Source organism: Chiloscyllium plagiosum, unplaced genomic scaffold (assembly GCF_037043375.1).
Source record: "Chiloscyllium plagiosum isolate Xiang-an unplaced genomic scaffold, Cpla_swu_hap1 HiC_scaffold_46, whole genome shotgun sequence".
Classification (NCBI taxonomy): Eukaryota; Metazoa; Chordata; class Chondrichthyes; order Orectolobiformes; family Hemiscylliidae; genus Chiloscyllium; species Chiloscyllium plagiosum.
The window spans coordinates 15348790-15376782 of record NW_028270184.1 but is presented as its reverse complement, the minus strand read 5'-3'; the positions used below and the strand labels follow the sequence as shown (position 1 = coordinate 15376782).

Genomic DNA, 27993 nt, shown 5'->3' with positions numbered 1-27993 from the left:
AATCGACGTTTCGGGCAAAAGCCCTTAACTCGGGGCCTGTTGTCTGAGGCAAACCTGCAACTGACAAACGCCGAATCTGGAGTTTCTTATGCGAACTTTGAGCGTTGCCGTCCAACAGAATCACCGGCGCCTGTCCGCTCCACTCACCCGGCAGACCAGTTCGCCGGCACTGCGATGTTTCAGCCCTAAGCCTCGGATAACGCATGCTCAGCTCCCAGCCAAGAGAAGGTGGGTGGCGCGGCTGGAGGTCTGAGCCAGATCACTGGTCCTCCAGCCAATCGGAATGAAAGAGGGGCGGGGCCGAGCTACGATTATGATGCGGACTGTTCTGGAGAAGGTTCATTGTTCATTCAGAACAGCCTCAACCGGGATCTTGGTTTCATGTTACATTACAGGTGACCCCACCACACTATACACTCTAACAGACACGCATGCATATACATGTACTCCCTGACACACACTCGCACAGACTCTCTCATGCACACATACTTTCACATTCTCGCACAGGCAGCTACTCCTTGACATAATCACTGTCACACAATCACACACGCACAGACCCTCTCTCATACACACTCACACATGCACATACTACTTGACACTTTCACTCTCTCACAACACATGCACAAGCAGACCCTCTCTCATACACACACATTTGCACTCACATTCTCTCAGGCATATATTCCCTTATACTCCCTTTCAAGCACAGTCACACACACACACTCCCTCACAATAAACTTAAGGGGGGTGGGGTGAGAGCCAGGGAGATAGTGAGGAAAAAGATCAATCTGAGACTGGTACAGTTGAGAAAAGAAGCAAGTCAAACAGGGCAGGCAGGGACAAAGCAGAGAGCAAGGTAGGACTGGTAAATTAAACTGCATTTATTTCAATGCAAGAGGGCTAACAGGGAAGGCAGGGGAACTCAGGGCATGGTTAGGAACATGGGACTTGGATCTCATAGCAATTACAGAAATGTGGCTCAGGGGTGGATAGGATTGGCAGCTTAATGTTTCAGAATACAAATGCTACAGGAAGGATAGAAAGGGAGGCAAGAGAGGAGGGGGAGTGGTGTTTTTGATAATGGAGAGCATTACAGCTGTACTGAGGGAGATATTCCCGGAAATACATCCAGGAAAGTTATTTGGGTTGAACTGAGAAATAAAGGGATGATCACCTTATTGGGATTATATTATAGCCCCCATAATAGTGAGCAGGAAATTGAGAAACAAATTTGTAAGGAGATTTCAGTTATCTGTAAGAATAATAGGGTGGTAATGGTAGGGGATTTTAACTTTCTAAACATAGACTGGTGTTAAGGGTTTAGATGGAGAGGAATTTGTTAAGTGTGTACAAGAAAATTTTCTGATTCAATTCCTTGATGTGCCTACTGGAGAAGGTGCAAAACCTGACCTCCTCTTGGGAAATAAGGCAGGGCAGGTGACTGAGGTGTCAGTGGGAGAGCACTTTGGGGCCAACGACCATCATTCTATTAGTTTTTAAATAGTGATGGAAAAGGATAGACAGGATCTAAAAGTTGGAGTTCTAAATTAGAAGGAGGCTAATTTTGATGATATGAGGCAAGGATTTTCAAAAGTTGATTGGGTCAGTTGTTCGCAGGTAAAGGGACGGCTGGAAAATGGGAAGCCTTCAGAAATGAGATAACCAGAGTCCAGAGACCATATATTCCTGTTAGGGTGAAAGGAAATGCTGGTAGATATAGGGAATGCTGGGTGACTAAAGAAATTGAGGGTTTGGTTAAGAAAAAGAAGGGAGCATATGTCAGGTATAGACATGATAGACTGAATGAATCCCTAGAAGAGTATAAAGACAGTAGAAGTATACTTAAGCGAAATCAGGAGGGCAAAAAGGGGACATGAGATAGCTTTGGCAAATAGACTTAAGGAGAATCCAATGGGTTTTTACAAATACATTAAGGACAAAAGGGTAACTAGGGAGAGAATAGGGCTCCTCAAAGATCAGCAAGTGGCCTTTGTGTGGAGCCACAGGAGATGGGGAGATACTGAGTAGTTTGCATCAGTGTTTACAGTGGAAAAGGACATTGAAGATATAGAATGTGGGGAAATAGATGGTGACACCTTGCAAAATGTCCAGATTACAGAGGAGGAAGTGCTGGATGTCTTGAAACGGTTAAAGGTGGATAAATCCCCAGGACCTGATCAGGTGTACCCTCAAACTCTGTGGGAAGCTAGAGAAGTGATTGCTGGGCCTCTTGCTGAGATATTTATATCATCAATAGTCACAGGTGAGGTGCCGGAAGACTGGAGATTGCCTAATGTGGTGCCACTGTTTAAGAAAGGTGGTAAGGACAAGCCAGAGAACTAGCGACCAGTAAATCTGACGTTGGTGGTGGGCAACTTGTTGGAGGGAATCCTGAGGGACAGGATGTACATGTATTTGGAAAGGCAAGGACTGATTAGGGATGGTCAGCATTAGTTTGTGCATGGGAAATCATGTAACACAAACTTGATTGTGTTTTTTGAAGAAGTAACAAATAGGATTGATGTGGGCAAAGCGATGGACGTGACCTATATGGACTTCAGTAAGGCGTTCAACAAGGTTCCCCATGGGAAACTGGTTAGCAAGGTTAGATTTCATGGAATACAGGGAGAACTAGCCATTTGGACACAGAACTGGCTCAAAGGTAGAAGACTGAGGGTGGTGGTGAAGGGTTGTTTTTCAGACTGGAGGCCTGTGACCAGTGGAGTACCACAAGGATCGGTACTGCGTCCTCTACTTTTCATCATTTATATAAATGATTTTGATGTGAACATAGGAGGTATGGTTAGTAAGTTTGCAGAAGAGACCAATATTGGAGGTGTAGTGGACAGTGAAGAAGGTTACCTCAGATTACAACGGGATCTTGATCAGATGGGCCAGTGGGCTGAGGAATGGCAGATGGAGTTTAATTTAGATGTAAGCAAGGTGCTGCATTTTGGAAAAGCAAATCAGAGCAGGACTTATACACTTAATAGTAAGGTCCTAGGGAGTGTTGCTGAACAAAGACACCTTGGAGTGCAGGTTCATAGCTCCTTGAAAGTGGAGTCGCAGGTAGATAGGATAGTGAAGAAGGCGTTTGATTTGATATGCTTTCCTTTATTGGTCAGAGTATTGAGTACAGGAGTTGGGAGGTCATGTTGCAGCTATACAGGACATTGGTTAGGCTACATTTGGAATATTGCGTGCAATTTTGGTTTCCTTCCTATCGGAAGGATGTTATGAAACTTGAAAGGGTTCAGAAAAGATTTACAAGGATGTTGCCAGGGTTGGAGGATCTGAGCTACAGGGAGAGGTTGAACAGGCTGGGGCTGTTTTCCCTGGAGCGTCAGAGGCTGAGGGGTGACCTTATAGAGGTTTATAAAATCATGATGGACATGGATAGGATAAATAGACAAAGTCTCTTCCCTGGGGTGGGGGAGTCCAGAACTAGAGGGCATAGGTTTAGGGTGTGAGGGGAAAGATATAAAAGAGACCTAAAGGGCAACCTTTTCACGCAGAGAATGGTACGTGTATGGAATCAGTTGCCAGAGGAAGTGGTGGAGGCTAGTACGATTGCAACATTTAAAAGGCATCGGGATGGGTATATGAACAGGAAGGGTTTGGAGGGATATGGGCCGGGTGCTGGCAGGTGGGACTAGATTGGGTTGGGATATCTGGTCGAGCATGGACGAATTGGACCGAAGGGTCTGTTTCTGTGTTGTACATTTCTATGACTCTCACACACTCTCTCTCAACAGCATGCGCACTTACACACCCACACTGTCTCCCTCACATACACACCCTCACACACAAATGCACTGTCTCCACTCCCCTTGCACATATTTGCAGACACATTTTATTTTGTTCAAAAGGCACACAATCCGTAGACAGTCAGTCAGAGTGACATTTTATAAATTCCTGTTTCGGAAATAGAACCAGTACGGCTCCCGGATGAGATACAAACAGACTTGAAACATGGCCTCACACCTAAAATGCATTGTTTAACCTAAGGTGTCACCTTTATTCTGATAAAACCTGAAATTATTTTGCGGCAGGGATTTATAGAGTCATAGAGATGTACAGCATGGAAACAGACCTATTGGTCCAACCTGTCCATGCCGAATATATCGAAACCTGTACCTCCATTCTAATTGATTAGAGACTTAATAGCCATCTAGGATTGTTCAATACATTTGTATAAATTGTATGACCCTTTGATCTTTTACTATAAATTCTGTGTCTGATGTATTCTATCTCATGAGCTGCCTGAAGAGGGAGCTGGGGCTCCGAATCCTTGCGGTTTCACGTAAACCTATTGCACTACAACCTGGTGTCATGTGATTTTTGACTTCATTCAGTAAAAAAAAACAGACTGAAAGGAGCAATTAATCTCTTGTAGCATGCATAGTGGGGATGCTCAGCACATCATTGCAAAGTAAAGGGTTGAAGCATTTACAATAATGTTTTGCCAAAATTATGAGAATATGATTGATCTCAGCTTGCTTTAAGAATCCCTGCAAGGGAACAGACCCTTCTGTCCAACTCATCTAACCAACCATATTTCCCAAAGTAAACTAGTCCTACTTGCCTGCGTTTTACCCATATCCCTCTAAAACTTTCATTGTTCATGTACCTGTCTAAATGGTTTTTTAAAATGTAACTATACCTGTATTCCATTTTCTCTGGCAGTTCATTCTACATAAGAACCATTCTTTGTGAAAATGTTACCTCTCAGGTCCCTTTTACATCTTTCTCCTCTCACCTTAAAAATGTAAGCCCTAGTTTTGAACTCCCCCAACCTAGGGAAAAGACCTATCTATGCCCCTCATGATTTTATAAACCTCTAGAGGGTCACCCCTCACCCTCCTGCGCTCCAGTAAGGTAATTCCCAGCCTATCCAACCCTTATTTTAAATCAAACCCTCCAGTTTGAGCAAAATCCTGTTAAATCTTCTCTGAAATGGGAAATCCTTTACAAATCAATAATATCCTTCCTATAGCACGGTGACCAGAACGATATGCAGTACTCCAAACATGGCTTTACCAACGTCCCAAGTCTTATACTCAATGGTCTGAGCAATGAAGGCAAGCGTGCTAAGTGCCTTAATAACCCTCACAGATTTGTCAGTGTTCAGTAAAGTTGATGTTTTTATTAATCAATTTCTTGGTAATAAATTAAGAATTGGAAATTGCACAATAGTCCGACAACAGTACGAGAGATTTGTGTTCCAAAACTGGTGGATCCCAGCCACGTTATTCCAGTGCACCTACAAAACTGGCAATCTAAAAATAATTGCCCACTTATGTTGAGTCCACAAAATACAGAACAAATCCATGCCAATTATCAGCCTATCAATTCATTGTCAGCAAAACTATGAAAGGGACCAGATCATTAATGCTCAGTTTAGCTTCTGCCAGGGCCATTCAGCTCCTGAACTCTTTATAGCATTGGCCCAACCGTGGGCAAAATGTTTGCATTCCAGACATGAGGGGAGAGTGACTGCCCTTGACATTTGACTAAGACATCACCAAGAATCAAAGGTAACACTCTCCATTGGTTTGAATCATATTCAGCCAAAATGCTTGTGGTTCGCGGTAGTCAATCATCTCAAGCCTAGCTCATCGTTGCAGGAGTTCCTCATAATAGTGTTCTTGGCCCAACCATCCTCACTGTGTGATGGTGCTGCTCCTTTAATAAGGTTATGCTGTCCTTGGCCTTTTTTACAGTGAGGTCATAAAAGCAGCAATTCCAAAAAGTCTAGTTTGAAGGGTTTTAGGGACAATTTCTTAATAGCTAACAGGTACTGCCTCAGGCAAAAAGTTAAAAAGCAAAACTTGTACAATGAAAGGGGAGTGGCCAGTTCTCCCAGCTCAGCTTTTCTCTGGTTTGGTTTGGTTAGCGAGCAGTCATTTGTGAAACTGCTGGTCCCAAAGAAACAGGTTCATGCTGGTCCTCTATCTCTGACATCTCTCTTGTAAGAACCTGTGTTTGATTTTTCCTTTTGTGCCAAGGGGTGTTTATGGGGATTATTGCAAGTATTTGGAACAGCATTATTAAGCGCGGATAGTCTGTTGGGTTTTCGGATAGGTTAAGTTATTTGGTATTCTGTACTCTTTTGTTTGTGTTTCATTCGGTAATCTCGTTAGTTATGTTTAAAACTAAGTAGTTTGACCATCTGCATCTCTCTTGGAATATCCACTATACACCTGCTTAAAACAATTAGCAAAGTTAGGGTCACTTTCTTGAAATGTCCGGAGGGGGTCAGGACTGGTCCATAACAACTGTAATGGTCAGAATTGGACGTGTCCTCTGATAATTGCACAATATTCTGAATTATTAAAATTAACTCCACAGGTGTGCCAAACCTGCTGAGTTTCTCCAGAAATTTCTATTTGTATAGAGTCATAGAGATGTACAGCATGGAAACAGACCCCCCCTTCGGTCCAATATGTCCATGTTGACCAGATATCCCAACCTAATCTAGTCCCACCTGCCAGCACCTGGCCCATATCCCTCCAAACCTTTCCTAATCATATACCCATCCAAATGCCTTTTAAATGTTGCAATTGTACCAGCCTCCACCACTTCCTCTGGCAGCTCATTCCAGACACTTACCACCCTCTGTGTTAGAAAGTTGCCCCGTAGGTCTCTTTTATATCTTTCCCCTCTCACCCTAAACCTATGCCCTCTAGTTCTGGATTCCCCCACCCCAGGGAAAAGACTTTGCCTATTTATCCTATCCATGTCCCTCATAATTTTGTAAACCTCTGTAAGGTCACCCCTCAGCCTCTGACGCTCCAGAGAAAATAGCCCCAGCTTGTTCAGCCTCTCCCTGTAGCTTAGATCCTCCAACCCTGGCAACATCCTTGTAAATCTTTTCTGAACCCTTTCGAGTTTCACAACATCTTTCCGATAGGAAGGAGACCAGAATTGCACGCAATATTCCAAAAGTGGCCCAACCAATGTCCTGTACAGTTGCAACATGACCTCCCAACTCCTGTACTCAATACTCTGACCAATAAAGGAAAGCATACCAAACGCCTTCTTCACTATCCTATCTACCTGCGACTCCACTTTCAAGGAGCTATGAACCTGCACTCCAAGGTCTCTTTGTTCAGCAACACTCCCTAGGACCTTACCATTAAGTATATGAGTCCTACTAAGATTTGCCTTCCCAAAATGCAGCACCTCACATTTATCTGAATTAAACTCCATCTGCCACTTCTCAGCCCATTGGCCCATTTGGTCAAGATCCTGTTGTGTAATCTGAGGTAACCTTCTTCACTGTCCACTCCACCTCCAATTTTGGTGTCACCTGCAAACTTACTAACTGTACCTCTTATGCTTGCATCCAAATAATTTATGTGAATAACAAAAAGTAGAGGACCCAGCACCGATCCTTGTGGCACTCCACTGGTCACAGGCCTCCAGTCTGAAAAACAACCCTTCACCACCACCTTCTGTTTTTTACCTTTGAGCCAGTTCTGTATCCAAATGGCTAGTTCTCCTTGTATTCCGTGAGATCTAACCTTGCTAATCAGTCTCCCATGGGGACCCTTGTTGAATGCCTTACTGATTAGATTAGATTAGATTAGATTAGATTAGATTAGATTACTTACAGTGGGTAAACAGGCCCTTCGGCCCAACAAGTCCACACCGACCCACCGAAGCGCAACCCACCTAGACCCATTCCCCTACGCTTACCTCTTCACCTAACACTATGGGCAATTTAGCATGGCCAATTCACCTAACCTGCACATTTTTGGACAGTGGGAGGAAACCGGAGCACCCGGAGGAAACCCATGCCGACATGGGAAGAATGTGCAAACTCCACACAGTCAGTCGCCTAAGGTGGGAATTGAACCTGGGTCTCTGGCACTGTGAGGCACAGTGCTAACCACTGTGCCGCCCACACTGAAGTCCATATAGATCACATCTACCGCTCTGCCCTCATCAATCCTCTTTGTTACTTCTTAAAAAAACTCAATCAAGTTTGTGAGACATGATTTTCCACGCACAAAGCCATGTTGACTATCCCTGATCAGTCCTTGCCTTTCCAAATACATGAACATCCTGTCCCTCAGGACTCCCTCCAACTTCTTGCCCACCACCAACATCAGACGGTTTCAGGTTTCTAGTATCCACAGCTCTATGTTTGCTTTTCTGATAGTATCTGAGATGTAATCAATGCCTTGGAACATATGTTCCATTAACTTGTGCTGATGAGATTAAAAATATTCAATCTTGAGTGTTTAACACAAAGTGTGTTTATTTCACTGTCATCTAGAATGGGAGTCCCTTTAACTGAGCTGGAGTTCATTAACTTCAGTAGAAACAGATCCCAATGGACATGACACATCAATAAAAAAGTCAAACTGTTTGGATGGCAGATGGGAGTGAAACCAGATCTTCTGGCCAAGAGATAGGGACACTATCAAGCAGGGATTTGATCACACTGAACATTCTCATTCATGTGAACATTTTAACTGGAAATCAAGTCCACAGAGTTTTTGTTGCAATTTCACAGGAGAGTTTAAACAAGAGTGGCAGGGAGCTGGAAACCAGAGCAGTAGGTCAGCAGGTGGAGGGATTGAGGGGAAGGTAGATGTTAGGATCAGTAAATCAGAAAGGAAGGAGAGGCAGACAGGTAAATGAACATGATGGTGCAAATGGACTGAAGTGGGTTTATTTCAATGCAAGCAATATTATAGGTAAGGCAGAGAAGCTTAGAGCCTGGACCAGTACATGGGCCTAAGATATTGTGGCCATTACAGAGACATGGTTGAGAGAGGGACAGGACTGGATGCTGAATGTTCCCAGGTTTCATTTCTTCCAACAAGATAGAGAGGGAGGTAAAAGAGGTGGAAGATATGCATTACTAATTAGGGACAATGTCACATCTGCACTCAGCGGGGACATACTGGAGGGTCCATCCACTGAAGCAATATGAGTCGAGCTCAAAAATAAGGTGGGTACAATCACTTAGATAGGATCATACTATAGGCCCCTCAACAACCACTGAGACATCGAAGAAAAGATATGACAGCAGATCATGGAAAGATGCAATTACAACAGGATTGTCATAGTGGGGGGACTTTAACTTCCCCAATATTGATTGGGTTTTCTTCAGACCGTAGACTGGGCATCCAAAAGGGTTTCTTGAAAAGGTGCGTGAGTAGTCCACTTTGAGGAGGGGTTATACTGAAACTAATGAGCCTGGTCAGATGACTGACTTTTCAGTGGGAGAGCATTTTGGAAACAGTGATTACAATTCCTTAAGCTTTTAGAGAGCTATGAATAAGTCAGAGCCTTGTAGGAAGCTAACTTGGGGAAAGGCACATTACATCAGAATTAGGCAGAAGCTAGGGAGTGTTAATTGGAAGAGCTGTTATCAGGCAAGTTCACATTTAATATGTAGGCATGGTTTGAAGACCTTCCGGTCAAAGTTGAAGACCAGCATGTTTCAATAAGGGAGGAAGGACATGGATGGTAAGGTAAGGGACTCTTGGATAATGACGGAGCTAGTGAATTTAGTCAAAAGGGAAAAAAAAACCATATGTAAGGTTTAGGAAGCTAAAATCCACCAGGGCCCATGAGGAATATAAAGAAAGCAGGGAATTAGGAGAGCAAGGAGGGGCCATGAAATGACCTTGCCAAGTAGTGTTAGAGAGAATCTCAAGGCATTCTATACATACATTAAAAACAAAAGGATAACTAAGGAGAAGGTAGGACCAATCAAGGATAAAAGAGGGAACTTGTGCTTGGAAGCACAGGATGTGGCGAGATCCGAAATGAGTATTTTGCATCGGTATTCACCCAGGAGAAGGATATGGAGGACAGTGAGATTAGTGAGCATGTCAAAATGCTGGGATCAAAACCAGAAATTGCTGGAAAAGCTGAGCAGGCCTAAAGCCATTTGTGAAGAGAAATCAGAGTTGATGGTTTGCGTCCAGTGACCTGAATGTGCTAGGGCATGTTGAGATCAAGAAAGAAGTGGTGTTGGGTCTCTTGAGTAGCATTGAAGTAGATAATTCCCCAGGACCCGATGGTACGTGCCCCAGGTTGTTGAGCGAGGCAAGAGAGGAGATTGCTGGGCCTTGACCAAGATCTTTGTATCGTTGCTACCCACTGGAGAGGTCCCGGAGGACTGGTGAATAACTAAAGTTGTTCCTCTGTTCAAGAAGAGAAAAGGAATTACTCAGAAAAGTATAGACCAGTGAGTCTCATCAATAGTTGGGAAGCTATTGGAGAGAATTCTTCGGGATAGGATTTATGCACACTTGGAAAAGCATGGCCTAATTAGAAACAGTTAGCATAGCTTTTTACAGGCCAGGTCATGACTTACTGATTTGATTGAATTTTGATATAGGAGGTGACGAAGGTGATTGACGAGGGTAGAACACTGGATGTTGTCTACATGGATTTTAGTAAGGCTTTCAACAAGGTCCCACATTGTAGGCTTGTCCAGACAATTAAGATGCATGGGATCCACGGTGACTTGGTGCCTTGGCTGAGCGGTCTAAAATGCTGGATTAAGGTTTCAGCCTCCACGGAGGTGTGGGTTCGACTCCCACCGCTGCCTTGGGGCAGCACGGTGGCTCAGTGGTTAGCACTGCAGCCTCACAGCACCAGGGACTCAGGTTCGATTCCTGCTTCGGGTGACCGTCTGTGTGGAGTTGGTATATTCTCCCTGTGTCTGCGTGGGTTTCCTCCGGGTGCTCCGGTTTCCTCCCACAGTCCAAAGATGTGCAGCTTAGGTGGATTGGCCAAGCTAAATTGCCCATAGTGTTAGGTGCATTAGTCAGAGGGAAATGGGTCTGGGTGGGTTACTCTTCACAGGGTTGGTGTGGACTTGCTGGGCCAAAGAGGCCTGTTTCCACACTGTAGGGAATTGAATCTAATCTAATCTAATCTGACTTGGACATGTGGATTCCGAATTGGCTTGCCCATATAAGGCAGGGTGTAGTGGTGGTTTTCTGGCTGAGGTCCATGACTAATGGTGTTCCGCAGGATCCATACTGGGACCCCTGTTGTTTGTGATACATATATATGACTTGGGTGAAAATCTTGATAGGTGGGTTAATAGGTTTGCAGACAAGCTCAGTGAAATTGTGGATAGCGCAGAAGGTTGTGAAAGGACACAGCAGTATATAGATTAGTTGAAGATATGGGCAGAGAAATAGCAGATGGCGTTTAATCCGGATAAGTATGAGGTGGAGCACTTTGGGAGATTGAATTTAAGGAAATGTATAGAGTTAATGGCAGGATCCTAAACAGCATTGACACAGAGGGATCTTGGGGTTCAAGTCCATAGCTCCTTGAAAGTAGCCATGCAAGTGGATGGGGTGGTAAATGCAGCGTATGACTTGCTTGCCTTTACTGGTCGTGAAATTGAATACAGGAATCAGGATGTTATGTTGTAACTTTGTAAGGCTGGGCAACACTTATTGCATTCAATTCTGGTTACCATATTACAAGAAGGATACGGAGGCTTTGAAGAGGGTGAAAAAGAGGTTTACTGGGATGCTGCCTGGATTAGAGGAAATGAACTATAAGGAAAGGCTAGAAAAGCTAAGGTTATTTTCTCTGGAGGAGAGATACATAGATACAGGTTGATGGTCAGAATCTTTTTCCCAGACTTGAAATGATTAATATCAAGGTAAGGGGGAAGAGTTCAAAGGAGTTGTGGGGGGCAGGAATGTTTACACAGAAAAAGGTGGTGTCTGGAAGGGGTGGTGATGGAAACAGATACATTACGGGCATTTAAGGGTCTTTTAGATAAGCACATGAATATGCAAGAAATGGAGTGATATGGACCAGTTGCAGACTGAAGGGATTTCTTTAACTTGGTGTCATGTTCGGCACAATATCATGGGCCGAAGTACCCGTTCCTGTGTTCTATGTTTGACAGTCTGGGCATTTAAAAGACCTCATCTCTGTATGAACTCACTGGTGTTTCAGCATGTTGGATCTATGAGTGAATCCCTTAACACACTAAGTGCAGGTGAATAATCTTTCCCAGTGTGCAGTGAGTTGCGATGAACACTTACATCCAGCCCCACCGTGAAAGGTCTCTCATCAGTGTGAACACGTTGATGGTATATCAGGGGCCCAGATCTTTTACAGAACTTCCCACAATTTGGACATTTAAAAGATCTCTCCTCAGTGTGAACTTGTTGGTGTTTCATTAGGATGGATAATTGAATGAATCACATACTGCATTCTGAGCTGGTGAATGGTCTCTCCCTGGTGTGAATCCTCTGATGATCAATGAGTTCAGAATGATTGCCTGACCCAGTCCTGCAGTGAAAGCATTTGAACATTCTCTCAACAATGTGAGAATCATAGAAAATCATAAAATCCCTACAGTGTGGAAGCAGGCCATTCAACTGAGTCTATACCAACCTTCCAAACAGCATCCTACACAGGATCACTCCCAGCCTACATTATCCCTAGAAGCCTGTGTGGGATATAGGTAAAGTAGTGTTACTTCTGCAATTATAATTACTTATGCAAGGTAAGTGAACTCACACCAGTGTGTAATTGTTTCAACTAAGAGCTGAGTCAACAAGAATCTGTTTCCCACTTTTACAGAAACACAGGAACAAATCCCAATTGTAAGGTCATAAGGATCAGTATGGTTGGGGAAAGCACAGATGGAGGGAGTAGATAATGGTGAAGGAAGGATATACCTAACAATGGGCCACAGCGGGATGTGGTAAAACGGCCTTGTGAGGCCAGGCATAAGCATTTTGTCACAGACAAGGCCAGATAAGGCAAGAGATAAACAGGAGTAATGGGTGCCGGTCTTAGAGAAGTGGAAGATGTAAATGGGAAGGGGCAATGGGATAAAAAAATAGGATTCGTTGAATTCAGTGTGTGTGTGTCCCTGTCTTGTAGACAGTGGACATCGCACCCTCTTGCATGAGTGAAATAAATGACACTATTGATTCAGATCTTGTCTCGGACTGAAATTATTGAAGTGAGTGAGCTTTGTTTCTCACACCTGCATTTCCCATGGCTAATCCATCTAGCCTGCACATCTCTGGACACTGTGGGCAATTTAGCATGACCAACCCACCAAACTGCACATTTTTGGACTGTGGAAGGAAACTGCAGCACCCAGAGGAAACCCATGCAGACACAGGGAGAATTTGAAAACTCCACACAGACAATCACAAGAGGATTATGATCGAACCTGGGTCCCTGGCACTGTGAGACAGCAGTGCTAACCACTGAGCCACCATGTTGGTGGGACATCAGGGCCCCAGAATTTTTATAGCTGTTCCCACAGTCTGGGCATTTAAAAGGTCTCTCCTCAGTGTGAACCATTTGTTACAGCAGTCTGGATGATCAAGTGAATCCTTTCCCACACTTAGAACAGATGAATGGCATCTCTACAGTGTGACTGCATTTATGTTCTGAAGTTTTGTCTACATATATAATATGTGCATGGTTTCTCATCCTGTGAATGGTGCTTTTTCCTCTATGTTTAATATCCAATGGTATTCAGGGTACAATAAATTGGATAACTCCCATCCTGATGTGATATTTGATTTAAGTCTCCTCAATGCAAATCTTCCCCTTCTAATATTCTGTGAAATTGATTGAAAACAAAAAAGTGAGAGAGAATGTTGTAATTGTACCAGCCTCCACCACTTCCTCTGGCAGCTTGTTCCACATGCACCACCCTTTGCATGAGACTTCAGGTCCTTTCTAAATCCTTCCCCTCTCACCTTAAACCTATATCCTCTTGTTTGGACTTCCCACCCGAGGAAGAAAAAACCTTGACTATTCATCCTATCCATACCCCACATAATTTATAAACCTCTGTAAGGTCACCCCTCAGCCTTGAACACTCCAGGGAAAATAGCTCCAGCCTTTACAGCCTCTCGCTGAGGTCCCAGCAACACTTCTGTACATTTTTTCTGCACCCTCTCAAGTTTAACAACATCTTTCCTACACAAGGCCGTCATTTGATTTAAAAGTCACTCGGTTGGAGATTGAGACCTGCGCTGAACACTTCGTGCAGCCTACCCGCCAGATCGACCCTTCCGGACTGTTTGCAGAAGTCACAAATCACCGCCTCCAGGTGGCCATCCCTCGTACTGCGCAGACTCCAAGCCTCGATTGGTCACATGCCGATTCCGTCTGAATGATTGACGGCGGCTCAAGACCAATGGTAACGGAGGGGCGGGGATTTCCTCTGGCTTCCCAACCAACCGAGGTGAATGGGGGGCGCGGCCAGGCTGCGGCAGTCTCGAGCCGGAACATTGTGTCCCGGACAGAGAGCGCGGGGCTTTCTGTCCACTCCTTTTGTAGCACAACCCAAGGGGAAGCGTTGACCTGACAGGGTCACTCCCTTCACCAGCACCTCAATATCATCGGCCTTTCACCGTGCAAGGTAAAAAGAAGGGTCGTCTGTGGGAAAAGATTTCCGAGATCAGTGTCACTTGAAAATCCCCAAGTTATTTGAAATCCTGCCCAGAGCTGCCCTGGAGGATGTGCCCAGGTCTCGGCACCACTCCTGAAGGAGAGCCTGTGTGGGCCTTCCTCCGACAGCAGTGCCACTGACACCTGGATGTAGGGTTTACATGGTGAGCAGAGGCTGCACACATTGCGCTTGAACTCAATGTGGCACTGATACAGGCCATTGACCTCTTTCATCCATACCAACCCTCTGGAGAGCAATGCTGTTAGTCTCATTTCCCAACTCTCCCCAAAGCATTACAGATTTATTTCCCTCAAATGCCTTTCCAATTTCCTTTCTTTTAAAGTATTGATCCCCTTGTTCCCACTCAGGCAGCCAGAGTGGACTGAGTATTGCCATTCATTATTTTAAAATGAGCTCTCTCCCGCTGCTTCTCTTGTCCAAACCTTAAATCTTTCTCCTCAATCTTCAGACCATCACCTTTTTCTTGCCCTACCTCATCTAAATCTTTCCAAATGTCCCTTCAACCTCTTTGCTCGCAGAACTTAGCCTCTTCAAGGTAACTTTGTGCCAAAATTTCCTGGTAACATTCTGGTAATTCTCCTCTGATTCAAGGTCCTGAGTAGGCCACTTGACCTAAAGCACCTATTTTGCCTTTCAGTAAGTTTGGGCTTATCTGATACTGGTCTCACTCCATTTTCAAGGCTACCTCTGATATAATTTGATTTCCTTGTTAATCAGGAATCTTGCTACCTCTGTCTTAAACATGTTCAATGATTCTGTGTCCACCGTTCTTTGGATAGGGGGTGATGAATAATTCCAAAGACTCATGGGAATAAAATGTCCCAATTTTCTTAAAAGGCTTTTATAATTACCCTGAGCTGAAACTTTATTGCTGGAACAGCACAGCAGGTCAGGCAGCATCCAGGGAACAGGAGATTCGACGTTTCGGGCACAGGCCCTTCTTCAGGATGCTGCCTGACCTGCTGTGCTGTTCCAGCAATAAAGTTTCAGCTTTGATCTCCAGCATCTGCAGACCTCACTTTCTCCTTTTATAATTACCCTCCTGTTTAAACTTATTTCCCTAGTTCTAGCACTTCCACAAGGTGAAGCAGCCTTTCACCTTCTACCCCACAAAATGCAGGTTTAGCCTGTGCAAACTTAGATTAGATTAGATTATCTACAGTGTGGAAATAGGCCCTTCAGCCCTGCAAGTCCACACCGACCCTCCGAAGAGTAACCCACCCAGACCTATTTCCATACCCTAAATTTACTCCAACTAATACACCTAATACGATTGGCAATTTAGCATGGCCAGTTCACCTGACCAGCATAGTTTTGGATTGTGGGAGGAAACCAGAGCACCTGGAGGAAACCCACACAGACACGGGGAGAATGTGCAAACTCCACACAGACAGTTGCCCGAGGCTGGAATCCCTGGCGCTGTGAGGTAGCTGTGCCAACCACTGAGCTACCGTGCTGCCCCCAATTTCCTCATTAACTAATCCCCTCTTCCCAGGAATCAGTTGTGTATCCATTCTATGAACTACTAATGCCATTATACATCAGGAGACTGATATTATACATGGTATCCCAGTCTCACCAATACCCTGTACAAGTGCAGGCTTACGCCCCCACTTTTATATTCCATTGTCCCGCAACACACCATTGCTTGCTGAATCGACAGGCTAAATTTTTCAAAAGAGAGCAATTTGCTAAGGTACCTAAAAGTGCAGGGTGTGGAATCACGTGTCAACCAGCTTTCCATGTCTGAAAGTAGTAGAGGCCCAGAAATGTAAATGAGCTTTCACTACCCACTTTGTTTGCTTATACAGAATTTAATTTAAAATCCATTCAACCTTTTGTGATTTGAGCCCATAAGACTACACCTCTGACTCAGTCATCTAATGACAACACTAGTACACTAATGTCTCTCCTTCCTTGCGTGCTCTAGTTTCTCTTTTTTCTAATCAGTTTGATTGCCCCAAGAATCCGTCCAATTTTTTCGGACTTACCACTAATCATAGTTCCCCTGCTTTTACCTCAATTTTAGTGGAGCCCAAACTCCAATATGTTTTGCTAACTGCTTGCAATATGTCCTGTCATCTCAGAAAGTTCAAATTGCTCTGTTTCTGCATATTCTTTCCACTTGTATCATTAAATATGTGTTGCCTCTCCCAAAAACTTCTTTGAAGGAGTAACATGAGCTGTGGATAAAGGGAAGCTGGTAGATGCACTGAATTGGATTTCCGGAAGGCATTTGATAACTTGCCACCACAAAGGCTGTTGGAGAAAATAAAAACTCATAGTATAGGCATTAACGTATTAGTGTGAATAGAAGATCACTGGGCTCTGGCGGAAAACAGAGAGTGGACATAAATGGGTCTTTGTGTCTTTGGCACAAGGTGATGAGTAGAGTCCCACGTGTGTGTAAGCTGAGGCTTTTTGTTTTATTTTGCTTATTCAGAGGATGTGGCTGTCACTGGCTGGACCAACATTTATTGTCCAACCCTAATTGCCTTAGCTGGTGGTGAACTGCCTTCTGGAACTGTTGGCATCCATTTGAGGCAGGCAAACCCACAATGCCCTTCGGATTTTGACCCAGTGACAGTAAAGGAATGTATATACTGATATAGATGGTGAGTGGCTTGGAGTGTCATTGGCAAGTGCTGGTGTTCACATGTATCTGCTGCATTTGTCCTTGTATGCTGCCTAAAGAACCTTGGTGAATTTCTACAGTATATCGTTTAGCTGGTACAAACAGCTGCCACTGCACATTGATGGTGAAAGATGTGAATATTGATGGTGGGAGACAGAGTGTCATCCTAGCAGGCCGCTTTGTCCTAGGTGGTGTCGAGCTTCTTATTGCTGGAGTTGCACTCATCCAGGCAAGTGGAGCGTATTCCATCACACTTCTGACTTGTGTCTTGTAGATGGTGGACAGGCTTTGGGGAGTTAGGAGGTTAATTGATCGCTGCACGATTCCTGGCTTCTGCAATCCAACCATTGACAAGATATTTATGTGGTAATAATCCAGTTCAGTTTCTGGTCAGTGGTAACCCCCATGATGATGATAGTGGAGGATTCAGCAAAGGTAATGCATTGGAATATGATGATTCAATTCTGCCGTGTTGGACATTGCCACTGCTTATCACATGTGCAGCAGAAATGTTACTTGCTAATTGTCAGCAAAACCTGCAAATTGTCCTGGTCTTGCTGCAATTGGGTATGGACAACTTCAGTATCTGAGGAGTTGCAAATAATGCATTCATCACTAGACATTCCCACGTTAAATGTTAAGATGGAACTCTCTGTCTCAGAAGGGACATTGGAGGCAGGGCCATTGATTGTTTTGAAGACTGAGAGGAATAGATTTGTGTTGTGCAAGGGAATGAAGTATTTTCTGGAGGAGATGGAAATGTGAAATTCAAAACACAAGCAGATCAGCAATAGCCTTTTTGAATGACTGAGCAGGCTCCAGAGGCTGAATGGTCTACTTCAGTTTCTATGTCATACGTTCCCTGACCTTCTGCCAAAAGCATCGTCTCATCAGAAACGTTGGATTCCCTGGAACTTAGACAGTGGTGGAATAGTTTGGTGAAAATGTTCAGCTTAGGAAGATAAAGAGGAACTATTTCCACTGTGTGGGGAATCCAAGGGTTTGAGCTGCATCTTTCAAAAGTGTAATAAGGGAACATTCTCCAGATAAAGTTGGTCAAGTTTTGAGCCGATTTCCCTCAGTCCACGCTTGATCAACCTGACGTTGATAGATCTTTGTGAACCAAACCTATTCAGAGATATGGAGCAAGGGTAGTTGTTAGAGGGTTTGGTCACAAATCAGCCCTAATCTCATTGCACATTTGAACTGCCTTGAGGAATTAAATGGCCACTGGTAGACTCTAAAATGTGTATTGCAAGACCATAAGATGTAGGCCATTTGGCCCATCATGTCTCTATGCCATTCAATTATAGCTTGAATGTTTCTCAATCCCATTCTCCTGCCATCTCCCTTGATCCCCTTACTAATCAAGGACCTATCTATAAGTTTAATACACACAATGATTTGCCCTTCACAGCCTTCCACAGATTCATCACTCTCTGGCTGAAGAAATTCTTCCGCATCTCAGTTCTAAAGGGTTGTCCCTTCACTCTGAGGCTGTGCTTTCAGGTCCTAGTCTCTCCTGCTAGTGGAAACATCTCCTCTACTTCCACTCTCTCTGTATGTTTCAATGAGATCCACCTATATTGGGTTCAGACACAGAGTCCTCAACTGCACCTCATCTGACAAGCCCTTGATCCCCAGGATCATTTTTGTCAACATTCTCTGGACCCCCTCCAATGCAAGAATATCCTTCCTTAGATACAGGACCCAAAGTAGCTCATGATACTCCAAAAGCTGTCTGACCAGAGCTCTATACAACCTCAGCGGTAAATCTCTGCTCTTGTATACTAACCCTCTAAAAATGAATTCTTACACTGCATTTGCCTTCCTGCCAACTGAACCTGTAAGTAACCTTAAGAGGATCCTGAACTCTTCAGTCCCGTTGTGATTCAGATTTCAAGTCTTTTCCTAATTGGAAATAGTCTATGCTTATAATCTTCACATCAAACTGAATATCCTCACACTTTCTCACATTGTATCCCATCTGCCACTATTATTTTTTCTGTCCATTCCTTCTGCAGCCTCCCGGCGTCCTCAATACTACCTGTCCCTCCAGCCATCTTTGTGTCATCTGCAAACTTAGCAACAATGCCCTCAAGTCCTTTGTCCAGATCATTAACGTAAAACGTGAACAGTTATGGTCTCAACACTGACTCCTGCAGAACTCCAGCAGTCACCAGCTGCCATCCTGAAAAGGACACATTTTCCCCATTCTCTGCCAGACAGCCAATCCTTTCTCCATTACAGTACAGTGCCCCAAATACCATAGACTGCTATCTGATATAGCTGCCTTCTGTGCAGCAGCTTGTCAAAGGCCTTCTTGAAATCCAAATAGATCACATCCACTGTCTCCTTTGCCTAACTTCTTTGTTCCCTCCTCGAGCAATCCCAACACATTTATCCGGCATGACCTGCCTTGACAAAGCCGTGCTAACTCAGCCCTATTTTATAGGGTAGAAGGAAGCCAATCAACCCTTTGTGTTTCTGCTGTCTCATTAAAAGAGCAGCTCTGTATAGTCTTACACACTGACTTGCTGTTTGTAACCTTGAAAGTTCCTCATTCTCAAATATTTAACAACGTCCTTTTAAAATTCTCGATATAATCATGTGCAACAAAAACAGGACTTACTGGGAAAAACTCAGCAAGTCTGGCAGCATCTGTGAAAAGAAATCAGACTTAACATTGTGGGTCTGACGACCCTTCTTCAGAATTGATGGTATCCAGGAAAAGGTCGGTATTTATGCGGAAGATGAGGTGGGGGGTGGGGCGAGTAAACAATACGTGGAGATAGAGCCTAGAGAGAGAGAGAGAGAGGAAGAGAAAAACATAGTTGGACAGACAAAGGACTGTATAAAGATCAGTCTGGAGGAATCAGTAGCTGCTAATGGGGACAATTCAAGCATGAACTTAATGACGTGAACAAGAAAAAGTTTGGAACAGAAATGCAGCTGTAGGGAGGAGCAGAACTTCTTTAAGGTGAGCATACCTGGAAGAGATCTGGCAGTGAGTCAAACACAATCTGCAGTTCCCCCACAGGCTTTGTGTCATTCGCAGTCTTATGAATCAGGCCTCCTAAATTCTCCTCCAAGTCATTTATATATTACAAACAACAGGGGTTGCAGCACTGATGCCTGCAGAACATCCCTGGCCACAGATCTCCAGTCAGAAAAATACTCTTCCTTTGCTACTCTGTCTCCTATGACTAACCCAGTTTTGTCTCCATGTTGTCTGCTCACATGGATCATCTTTTGTGTCAGCCTGCCATGAAGGACATTGTCAAAGGCCTGTCTAAAATCTATATACCACCTTTCACTCAGTTTTCATCTTTGTCACTTCCTGAAAAATCTCAATGACACACATCCTTCCCCACATAAAGCTGCGCTGCCGATCTCTAATAAATCTATATTTTCCAATATGTGAGAAAATCTTCTCCCTTAGAGTCTTTTCCAATAATTTCCATATCACTGACATAAGGCTCACCAGCCTGTAAATTCCTGGATTGACTATAATGCCCTGAATAATCAAAGGAATAGCATTGATTATTCTCCAGTCCCTTGGGACCTCTCCTGTGACTAAAGAGGATGCAAAGACTTCGTACAAGGTCCCAGCAATTTCCTCATCTACTTCCCTCAACATACTGGGATAGGTCTCATCAGGTCGTGGGGACTTGCTTTCCAAAACATCCAATGCCACTTCCTTTTTTCATATTGACATGCCTTAGATTATGAACATACCCCTTCCAAGACTCCCCCCCCCCCCCCCCCCCCCCCCATCCCCCTCCATCCAGTATATTCTTCTCTTTTGTGAATATACCAATGCAAAGTACTCGTTAAGGATCTCACCCACTTCCTCTGGCTTCGTACATAAATTCCCTCTTTTTGTTTTTCCCTTGAGTGGACCTGCTCTTTCCCGAGCTATCGTCTTGCTCCTTAAACCTCTATAAAACACCGTGGGAGTTTTCTTAATCTTATTTGCCAATGCTAGTCCATATCCTTTTCCTGCTCCTTCCCAGAACACTCCTCCGAGAGACCAGAGTCTTGAATGGTCCTGACTAGGTGGCAGGTTCCCTTATTTAAGGACGTTACAAATGCAGTTGGGTTTTTATGTCAATTGGCTGCTTTCTTGTTTCAAATTCATTTTCCAGGGAATTGGAAAGGGAGGATTTACAGAAAGGAAGCTCAAATCAAACATCAGATCAAGACCTGCCAGAGACGCTATGTTCATCAGGAGTTGAATATGTCTTAGACCATGGAAGGAAAAAGCACTGTTCACAGTCAAGAGAATCTGTACACCTGTTCTGTGTGTGGGCGAGGCTTCAGCCAATCATCTGGCCTGGTGAGACATAGATGCAGTCACAACAGAGAGAAACCTTGGAAATGTGAAAACTGTGGGAAGGGATTCAATTACCCGTCTGACCTAGAAACTCATTGGCGCAGCCATACGGGAGAAAGGCCATTCACCTGCCCCAGGTGTGGGCAGGGATTCACTCGGTCATATACCCTGCTGACACACCAGCGAGTTCACACTGGGGAGAAACCGTTCATCTGTACTGAATGTGGGAAGGAGTTCACCGAGTCATCTCGGCTGCGGAGACACCAGCGAGTTCATACTGGGGAGAGACCTTTCACCTGCACTGAATGCGGGAAGGGTTTCACGGAGTCATCCCACCTGCTGAGGCATCAGCGAGTTCACACTGGGGAGAGGCCGTTCGCCTGCTCTGAGTGCGGGAAGGATTTTACTCGATCATACATCCTGTTGAGACACCAGCGAGTTCACACTGGGGAGAGGCCATTCATCTGCACTGTATGCGGGAAAGGATTCAGTCAAGCATCCAACCTGCTGACACACCAACGCGTTCACCAGTAAATACAATCTCTCTGAATAAAGAGCTGTCTCTCCATGATTGGATTTTGCTGTTAATTACATCCAAGCCTGAATCATGTTCAATGACATCTGTTTCTGCTGATTTTAGTAAACAACCCAGTAATGGATACTCTGTAAATCAACTAAATGTCCTTTGTGTGTGTGTCTGTCTCTCACACACACACACAGTTGAGTTTTAATTTCTACATCAGTACTTTTGAAGGGCTGTAATGCTCTCTATCTCCCACGTACCTCCAAAAACAAGTGCGAGGAGCTCATGGAGTTTCTTTGTCTTGAGAATTGAGACAATCCGATCTGCCGTTCTTGCTGCTTTTCTCTATTTCCCTCCCTCAAGGGCCAAACTCACCATGATGTTGTTGAGTTTCTGAACTGCCTTTGGACAGGTTTCTTATTGTCTCTGATGTTATGGGTGGCTAGTTGAAGTCTCTTCTACACCCAGACTCCTAATGAGTGTAATGGTAGGTGTTGGTTCAGGTCAAGTTGTGAGAGCAGGAAAAAGCATTTATTTATACAGAGTCACTTGGTGATGATGTCTCACTGAACTGATACACAAACTGTTAGTATATGAGTTGCATATGTACAGACTCATTTGGGGGTTGATTAAATCTCACTGAACACAAGCTGTGTTGGAGCACAACAGTAGGCCACTCAGCTCGTCCAGCCTGCTCCTCCATTTTAGATCATGGCTGATTGTCTCTCTCAATGGCATAATCAAGTGCTGACCCCTATCCCTTGCTATATAGTAACTAGAAATCTGTCAATCTCTCTCTCGAACTTGATTAATGACTGAGCTTCCACAGATCTCTGCAGTTGTGAATTCCCATGGTTCACCAATCTCTGACCAAATAGGTACCTCTTCATCTCTGTCACAACTGGATTACTTTTTAATCTGAGACTGTGTCCCCGATTCTGGAGCCCACAGAGGAAATGTCCATTCTGCAGCCGCCTGTGGTGACCTAGAACCGTAGCGATGTACAGCACTCAAACAGACCCTTCGGTCCAATTCATCAATGCCAACCAGGTATCCCAACCTAAACTCGTCCCAATTGCCAGCCCTTGGCCCACATCACCCTCAACCCTTCCCATTCATATACCCGTCCGGATGCATTTTAAATGATTGTAATTGTACCAGTCTCCACCATTTCTTCTGGCAACTCATTCCATAAAAGAATATTCAAGTTTTTTTTCTGAAATTACCTCATTCTTTTCAGGAACAGAGAATACAGAGTCTCCTCAATCTCATTCAAAGAACAGTCTCCTTATTGCAGATATCACTCTTTTACACTATCTCTGTTGTAAATATATCTTTCTGTAATATGGACAGCCCAAGATCATAAAAGAGGGATTCTACTGGCATCCGGTCATTACGTTCAGGAAGGAAATTAGGAATAAGTAAGAACTTCTTATACTACATGCATGGAAAGACCATGTGGGTTAGTTACATTGAGCTGAGGATGGCAGCTCATAGGGTGGCATGGTGGCACCGTGAATAGCACTGTCTCACTGCATTCATTTCCAGCCTTGGGCGACTGTGTGAAGATTGCACATTCTCCCCGTGTCTGTGTGGGTTTCCTCCAACAGTTGAAAGATGTGTCAGTTAGGTGGTTGGTTGTGTTAAATTGCCCCATAGTAAAAAGAGATGTGCAGGCTAGATGGATCAGCCATAGTAAATGTGGGGTATGGGCGTAGGATGGGGGAGAGGGTAAATCTGGGTGGGATGCTGTTTGGGTAGTTGGTGTGCTGAATGGCCTGTATCTGGAACACACTGCCAGGGATGGTGTTGGAGGCAGATACAATAGATGTCTTTAAGGGACTTTCACATAAATATACAAGCAATGGAGGGATATGGACCAAGAGCAAGCAGAAGGGATCAGTTTAATTTGGCATCATATTCGGCACAACACAATGTGCTGTACTGGCCTATGTTCTATTTTTGACCCGTTTGTAGAAGTTCGCATTTGAAAGATGTTCCCTCTGATAATGCAGTGCTCCCTCAGAGCTGCAACAGAGGTGTCAATGTCTGCAGTATTCTTCCTGTGTATTCTTCCGATGGCCGGGAAATCAAATCCATTGATGACAAGGAAGTTCAAATGCTGTCGTTTTACTGGTAGTTGAAGAAAATAATCCACGAAAAGCAGCTTTTGTAATGAGTAGCATGTGTGAAACGGTTATCAGGTGTCAATGCAACTTGCTGTTTGCCACCAGGGGAGAGAGTGGTCGAACAGAAATAATCTGAAAATTTATTTGCCATCAGGAATTATAAAATTACAGCACTTTTTAACAAGAATGTAAATATTTGGTTGGGATTTCAGATGGGTGAAATTATTTGAAATAAGTGTTCCCTTCGTTCCCTGTTACTTTCCAGTGCATTTCTATCAGATCACCAGTGAGCTCAGCGTTCAGTGCAGTTTACGCTGGCAATACAGGGTGAGTTATAGCTTCATAGAATCGTACAGCATGGAAGCAAAAAGATTGACCAGTACATTCTGAGGAAGTGTCACCAGACCGGAAACGTTAACTCTGATTTCCCTGCGCAGGTGCTGTCAGAGCTGCTGAGCTTTTCCAGCAATTTCACTCTGACTTACAGCATCCACAGTTCTTTCGGTTTTTATTTTGACCAGTGCATTGCCTGGATTAGAGTGTAGGGGCTAACAGGGAAAGGTTAAACAAATTTGGATTATTTTGTTAGAGCTGAGGGGAGAACTGCAAAAATGATGACTTGAGAAGGATGTTTAGGCTGGATAGTTGGAGTCCTTTTTCCCAGGGTTAAATAACCAGACGTATCGGTTTAAGATGAGAGGGGTAATGTTTGAAGGAGATTTGCGAGGCTGGTTTTTTACACAGAGAATGGTAAGTGCCTGGAGCGTGCTGCCGTAGGAGATGGTGGAGGTAGATATGATAGCAATGTTTAAGAGGCATATAGACACACACGCAGGCTGGAAATAAAGGGATACAGACATAGTGCAGGCAAATGGGGTTAATTTAGAATGGCGTCATGGTTGACGTGGACATGGTAAGCCGAAAGGTCTGTTCCTGTGCTGTTCTGTTCTCTGTTTGATGCAACCCAGATTTAAAATGAATATTTAACTAATCTTATCATTGTCCCAATAGCTGCTCAATTGCTATACCATTATAGCAAACACAGATCAGACAGGAACATAGAAAGTGGAGAAATGAAACATTGCTTCACTATTTAGAACATCAGACCATCAGCCGTGTGTCCCGCCTCTCTATTTATGGGGCTTAGTTTCTTAAAGTAGGTGATGTCATTTCTGGTTATTTTTTCAAGGGAAGGTAGATGGGATCTAAGTCGATGTGTCTATTGATGGAATTCTGGTTATAATGCCATGCGTCTAGGAATTCTCGTTTGGTGTTCATGTATCCTGGTGGCAGGTTTCCTGCTAGTTTGTCCAATGTAGTGTTTTATTTTACAGTTCTTGCATGGTATCTTGTAAATGACGTTAGTTTTGCTGGTAGTATCTAATGGATCCTTAAGAAACCAAGCCCAATAAATAGAGAGGCAGGACATACCACCAGTGCTTCTCTGGAGACTCTCACTGATGGTGTTACCTAGTCATGGTGACGAAACATCTGAAAACAAACCTTCAAGCTCAGCAAGCTAACCTACATACTTTACATCAACCTGAGCTACAAATCTTCTCCAAAATCGTTAACCAAGATTCTATTTGCCCTCTTATTACCTGTGAAACCTGCATACTAGTTTTCTGCATCTCATGTACAAGGATACCCAGAACTGGAATAATCTGGAACCTTCCCTCTGATTCCCACCTAGCTCCCAACCCCACCACTTATTGTATATCCTTTCTGCCCTTCTGGTCTCTGATGCTGAACATTCTGTATGCAGCAAAGGTCTGTGTTATCCCTCTGCAACCGCACCTTAACAAATTTCGGGCACAACATGACGTTGAACTTTTTTTCCTTCACCTCATTTCTTCAAACAACAGTCCTCCCCTCATCCCACAGATCCCTTCTCCCAGCTCCAACACTGTCCCTCAACCTGGACCCCTCCCTCTGGCCTTCTTCCTGTTCTCTAACGTGCGCTGCAAGATGTGTCAGACTGTGGACATGGATACCACCATTACACATGGGGACACTTCCCACCATATACGTGGCAGGTACCCATGCGACTCAGCCAACGATGTCTATCTCATATGCTGTAGGCAAGGATGCCCTGAGGCATGGTACATTGGTGAAACCAAGCAGAGGCTACAGCAACAGATGAATGGGCACTGCACAGCTATCAACAGACAGGAGTGTTCCCTCCCAGTTGGGGAACACTTCAGTGGTCCAGTACATTCAACCTCGGACCTTCGGGTGACCATCCTCCAAGGTGGACTTCGGGACAGGCAGCAACAAAAAGTGGTCGAGCAGAGGCTGATAGCTAAGTTCGGTAACAATAGGGAGGGCCTCAACCGGGACCTTTGGTTCATGTCACACCATAGGTGACCCCCATTACACTATACACACACAAACATGCACCCTCTCACAAACTTAAATCACTTCACACTCACACACATATACACTCTCTCACAAACACACAACCCCCCACCCCAGACACACGCATACGCACTCCTACAGACAACACACTCCCCATACTCACATATGCACCCTCTCACAGACTTAGTCCCCTTTACACTCATGCACACACACACATATACATGCTCTCTCACAGACACTCACAACTCCCCACTACAGACATACACACAAAAAAAACCCACATGCACACATACACATTTGTGGGGTGAATTTGTACTTGCAGAATTACATTGTACTTTGCTCAAAACTGCATATATCCATGTAAGACTCTGTTAACTCATTTTTTAGATTAGAATCAGTCTAAACATTATGGCACAGACAACAAAACACAGGGGGCTAACACCTTCAACATCTTATCTGGGCTGACACCAATTGTTACATTTAACCTGAGAATGTAACTTTTAAGAAGAGTTTTGTGATTTACATATGAAAGAAGCGAAACTATCATGGTCATCCTAACAGATGAGAGACTTAACAAACAATCAAGGTATTTTTCAATGTATAATTTCAGTTACATCACACTGTAAACTTTTGCTATAAATTCTGTGTCTTACAATTGTGAACTCCACAACCACCTGATGAAGGAACGGCGCTCTGAAATTAAACCTGTTGGACTATAACCTGGTGTTGTGTGATTTTTAACTTTGACAACGGGAGGCTCCAAAATGTCCACCATTATACTTAAATAAGGATTCCCCAGCGTTGTAGTTGACAGGGCCCTCAGCTGGGTCTGACCTATCTCCTGCAATTCAGCCCTCAACTCCTCTCCCCCTTGTCCTCACCTACCACCCCACCAGCATCCACATCCAGAGGATTATTGGTCATTGTTTCTGTCACCTCTAGTGGGATGCCCCTAGATACATATTCCCCTCCCATCCCTTGTCAGCCTTCCTCAAGGATTATTTCCTCCAGCCCACTCCTCCTTCACTCCCAACACTCCATCTGAGAGCCACACAGCACCTTCCTCTGCAACTACAGAAGGTGTAACACCTGTCCATTTATTTCCTCCCTCCTTCCTCAATATCCAAGGCCTCAAACACGCCTTCCAGGTGAAACAGTGCTTTACCTGTACTTCTCCCAATACCATTTACTAAATTCGCTGCTCACAATGTGGTCTCCTCTACACTGGGGAAATAAAACGTAGACCGGGTGCCCGCCTTGCAGAATACCTATGTTCTGCCCACAAAAAAAAAACCCTGAGCTTCCAGTTGCCTGCCACTTCAACACCTCACCCTGTTCCCTGGCCAACATCTCTGTCTCAGCCTTGCTCCAGTGAAGCTCAGTGCAAGCTGGAAGAACAACACCTCATTTTCTGCTTGGGAACTCTAAAGCCTTCTGGACTCAATATTGAGTTCAACAGTTTTAGGGCTTGAAGCACCATCTCCCATGTCCTTCCCCCAACCCCACACACCAGACCTTGATATCACATGGTCTGCTATTACCCACAACCCACTATTAGCCACG

The 27993-nt window shown here is 44.2% G+C and overlaps 1 protein-coding gene across 5 annotated transcripts in view; it reads left to right on the top strand.

The window, feature by feature from the left end:
- LOC122544017 (uncharacterized) overlaps positions 1 to 23658 on the top strand; it is a 43377-nt gene extending 19719 nt beyond the window's left edge. The window contains exons 1-3 of one of the 5 annotated variants that reach the window (XM_087983665.1): positions 14260 to 14398; positions 19109 to 20064; positions 21233 to 23658. In XM_087983665.1, coding sequence (XP_087839791.1) covers positions 21337 to 21954 — 618 coding nt within the window. In that variant the 5' untranslated portion in view covers positions 14260 to 14398; positions 19109 to 20064; positions 21233 to 21336 and the 3' untranslated portion in view covers positions 21955 to 23658. Of the gene's footprint in view, positions 1 to 9; positions 229 to 14259; positions 14399 to 14428; positions 14592 to 19108; positions 20065 to 21232 lie in introns of those variants that run through there. The other 4 variants (XM_087983666.1, XM_087983664.1, XM_087983667.1 and 1 more) reach the window with 4 other exon arrangements.
- Positions 23659 to 27993: the final 4335 nt, after the last annotated feature.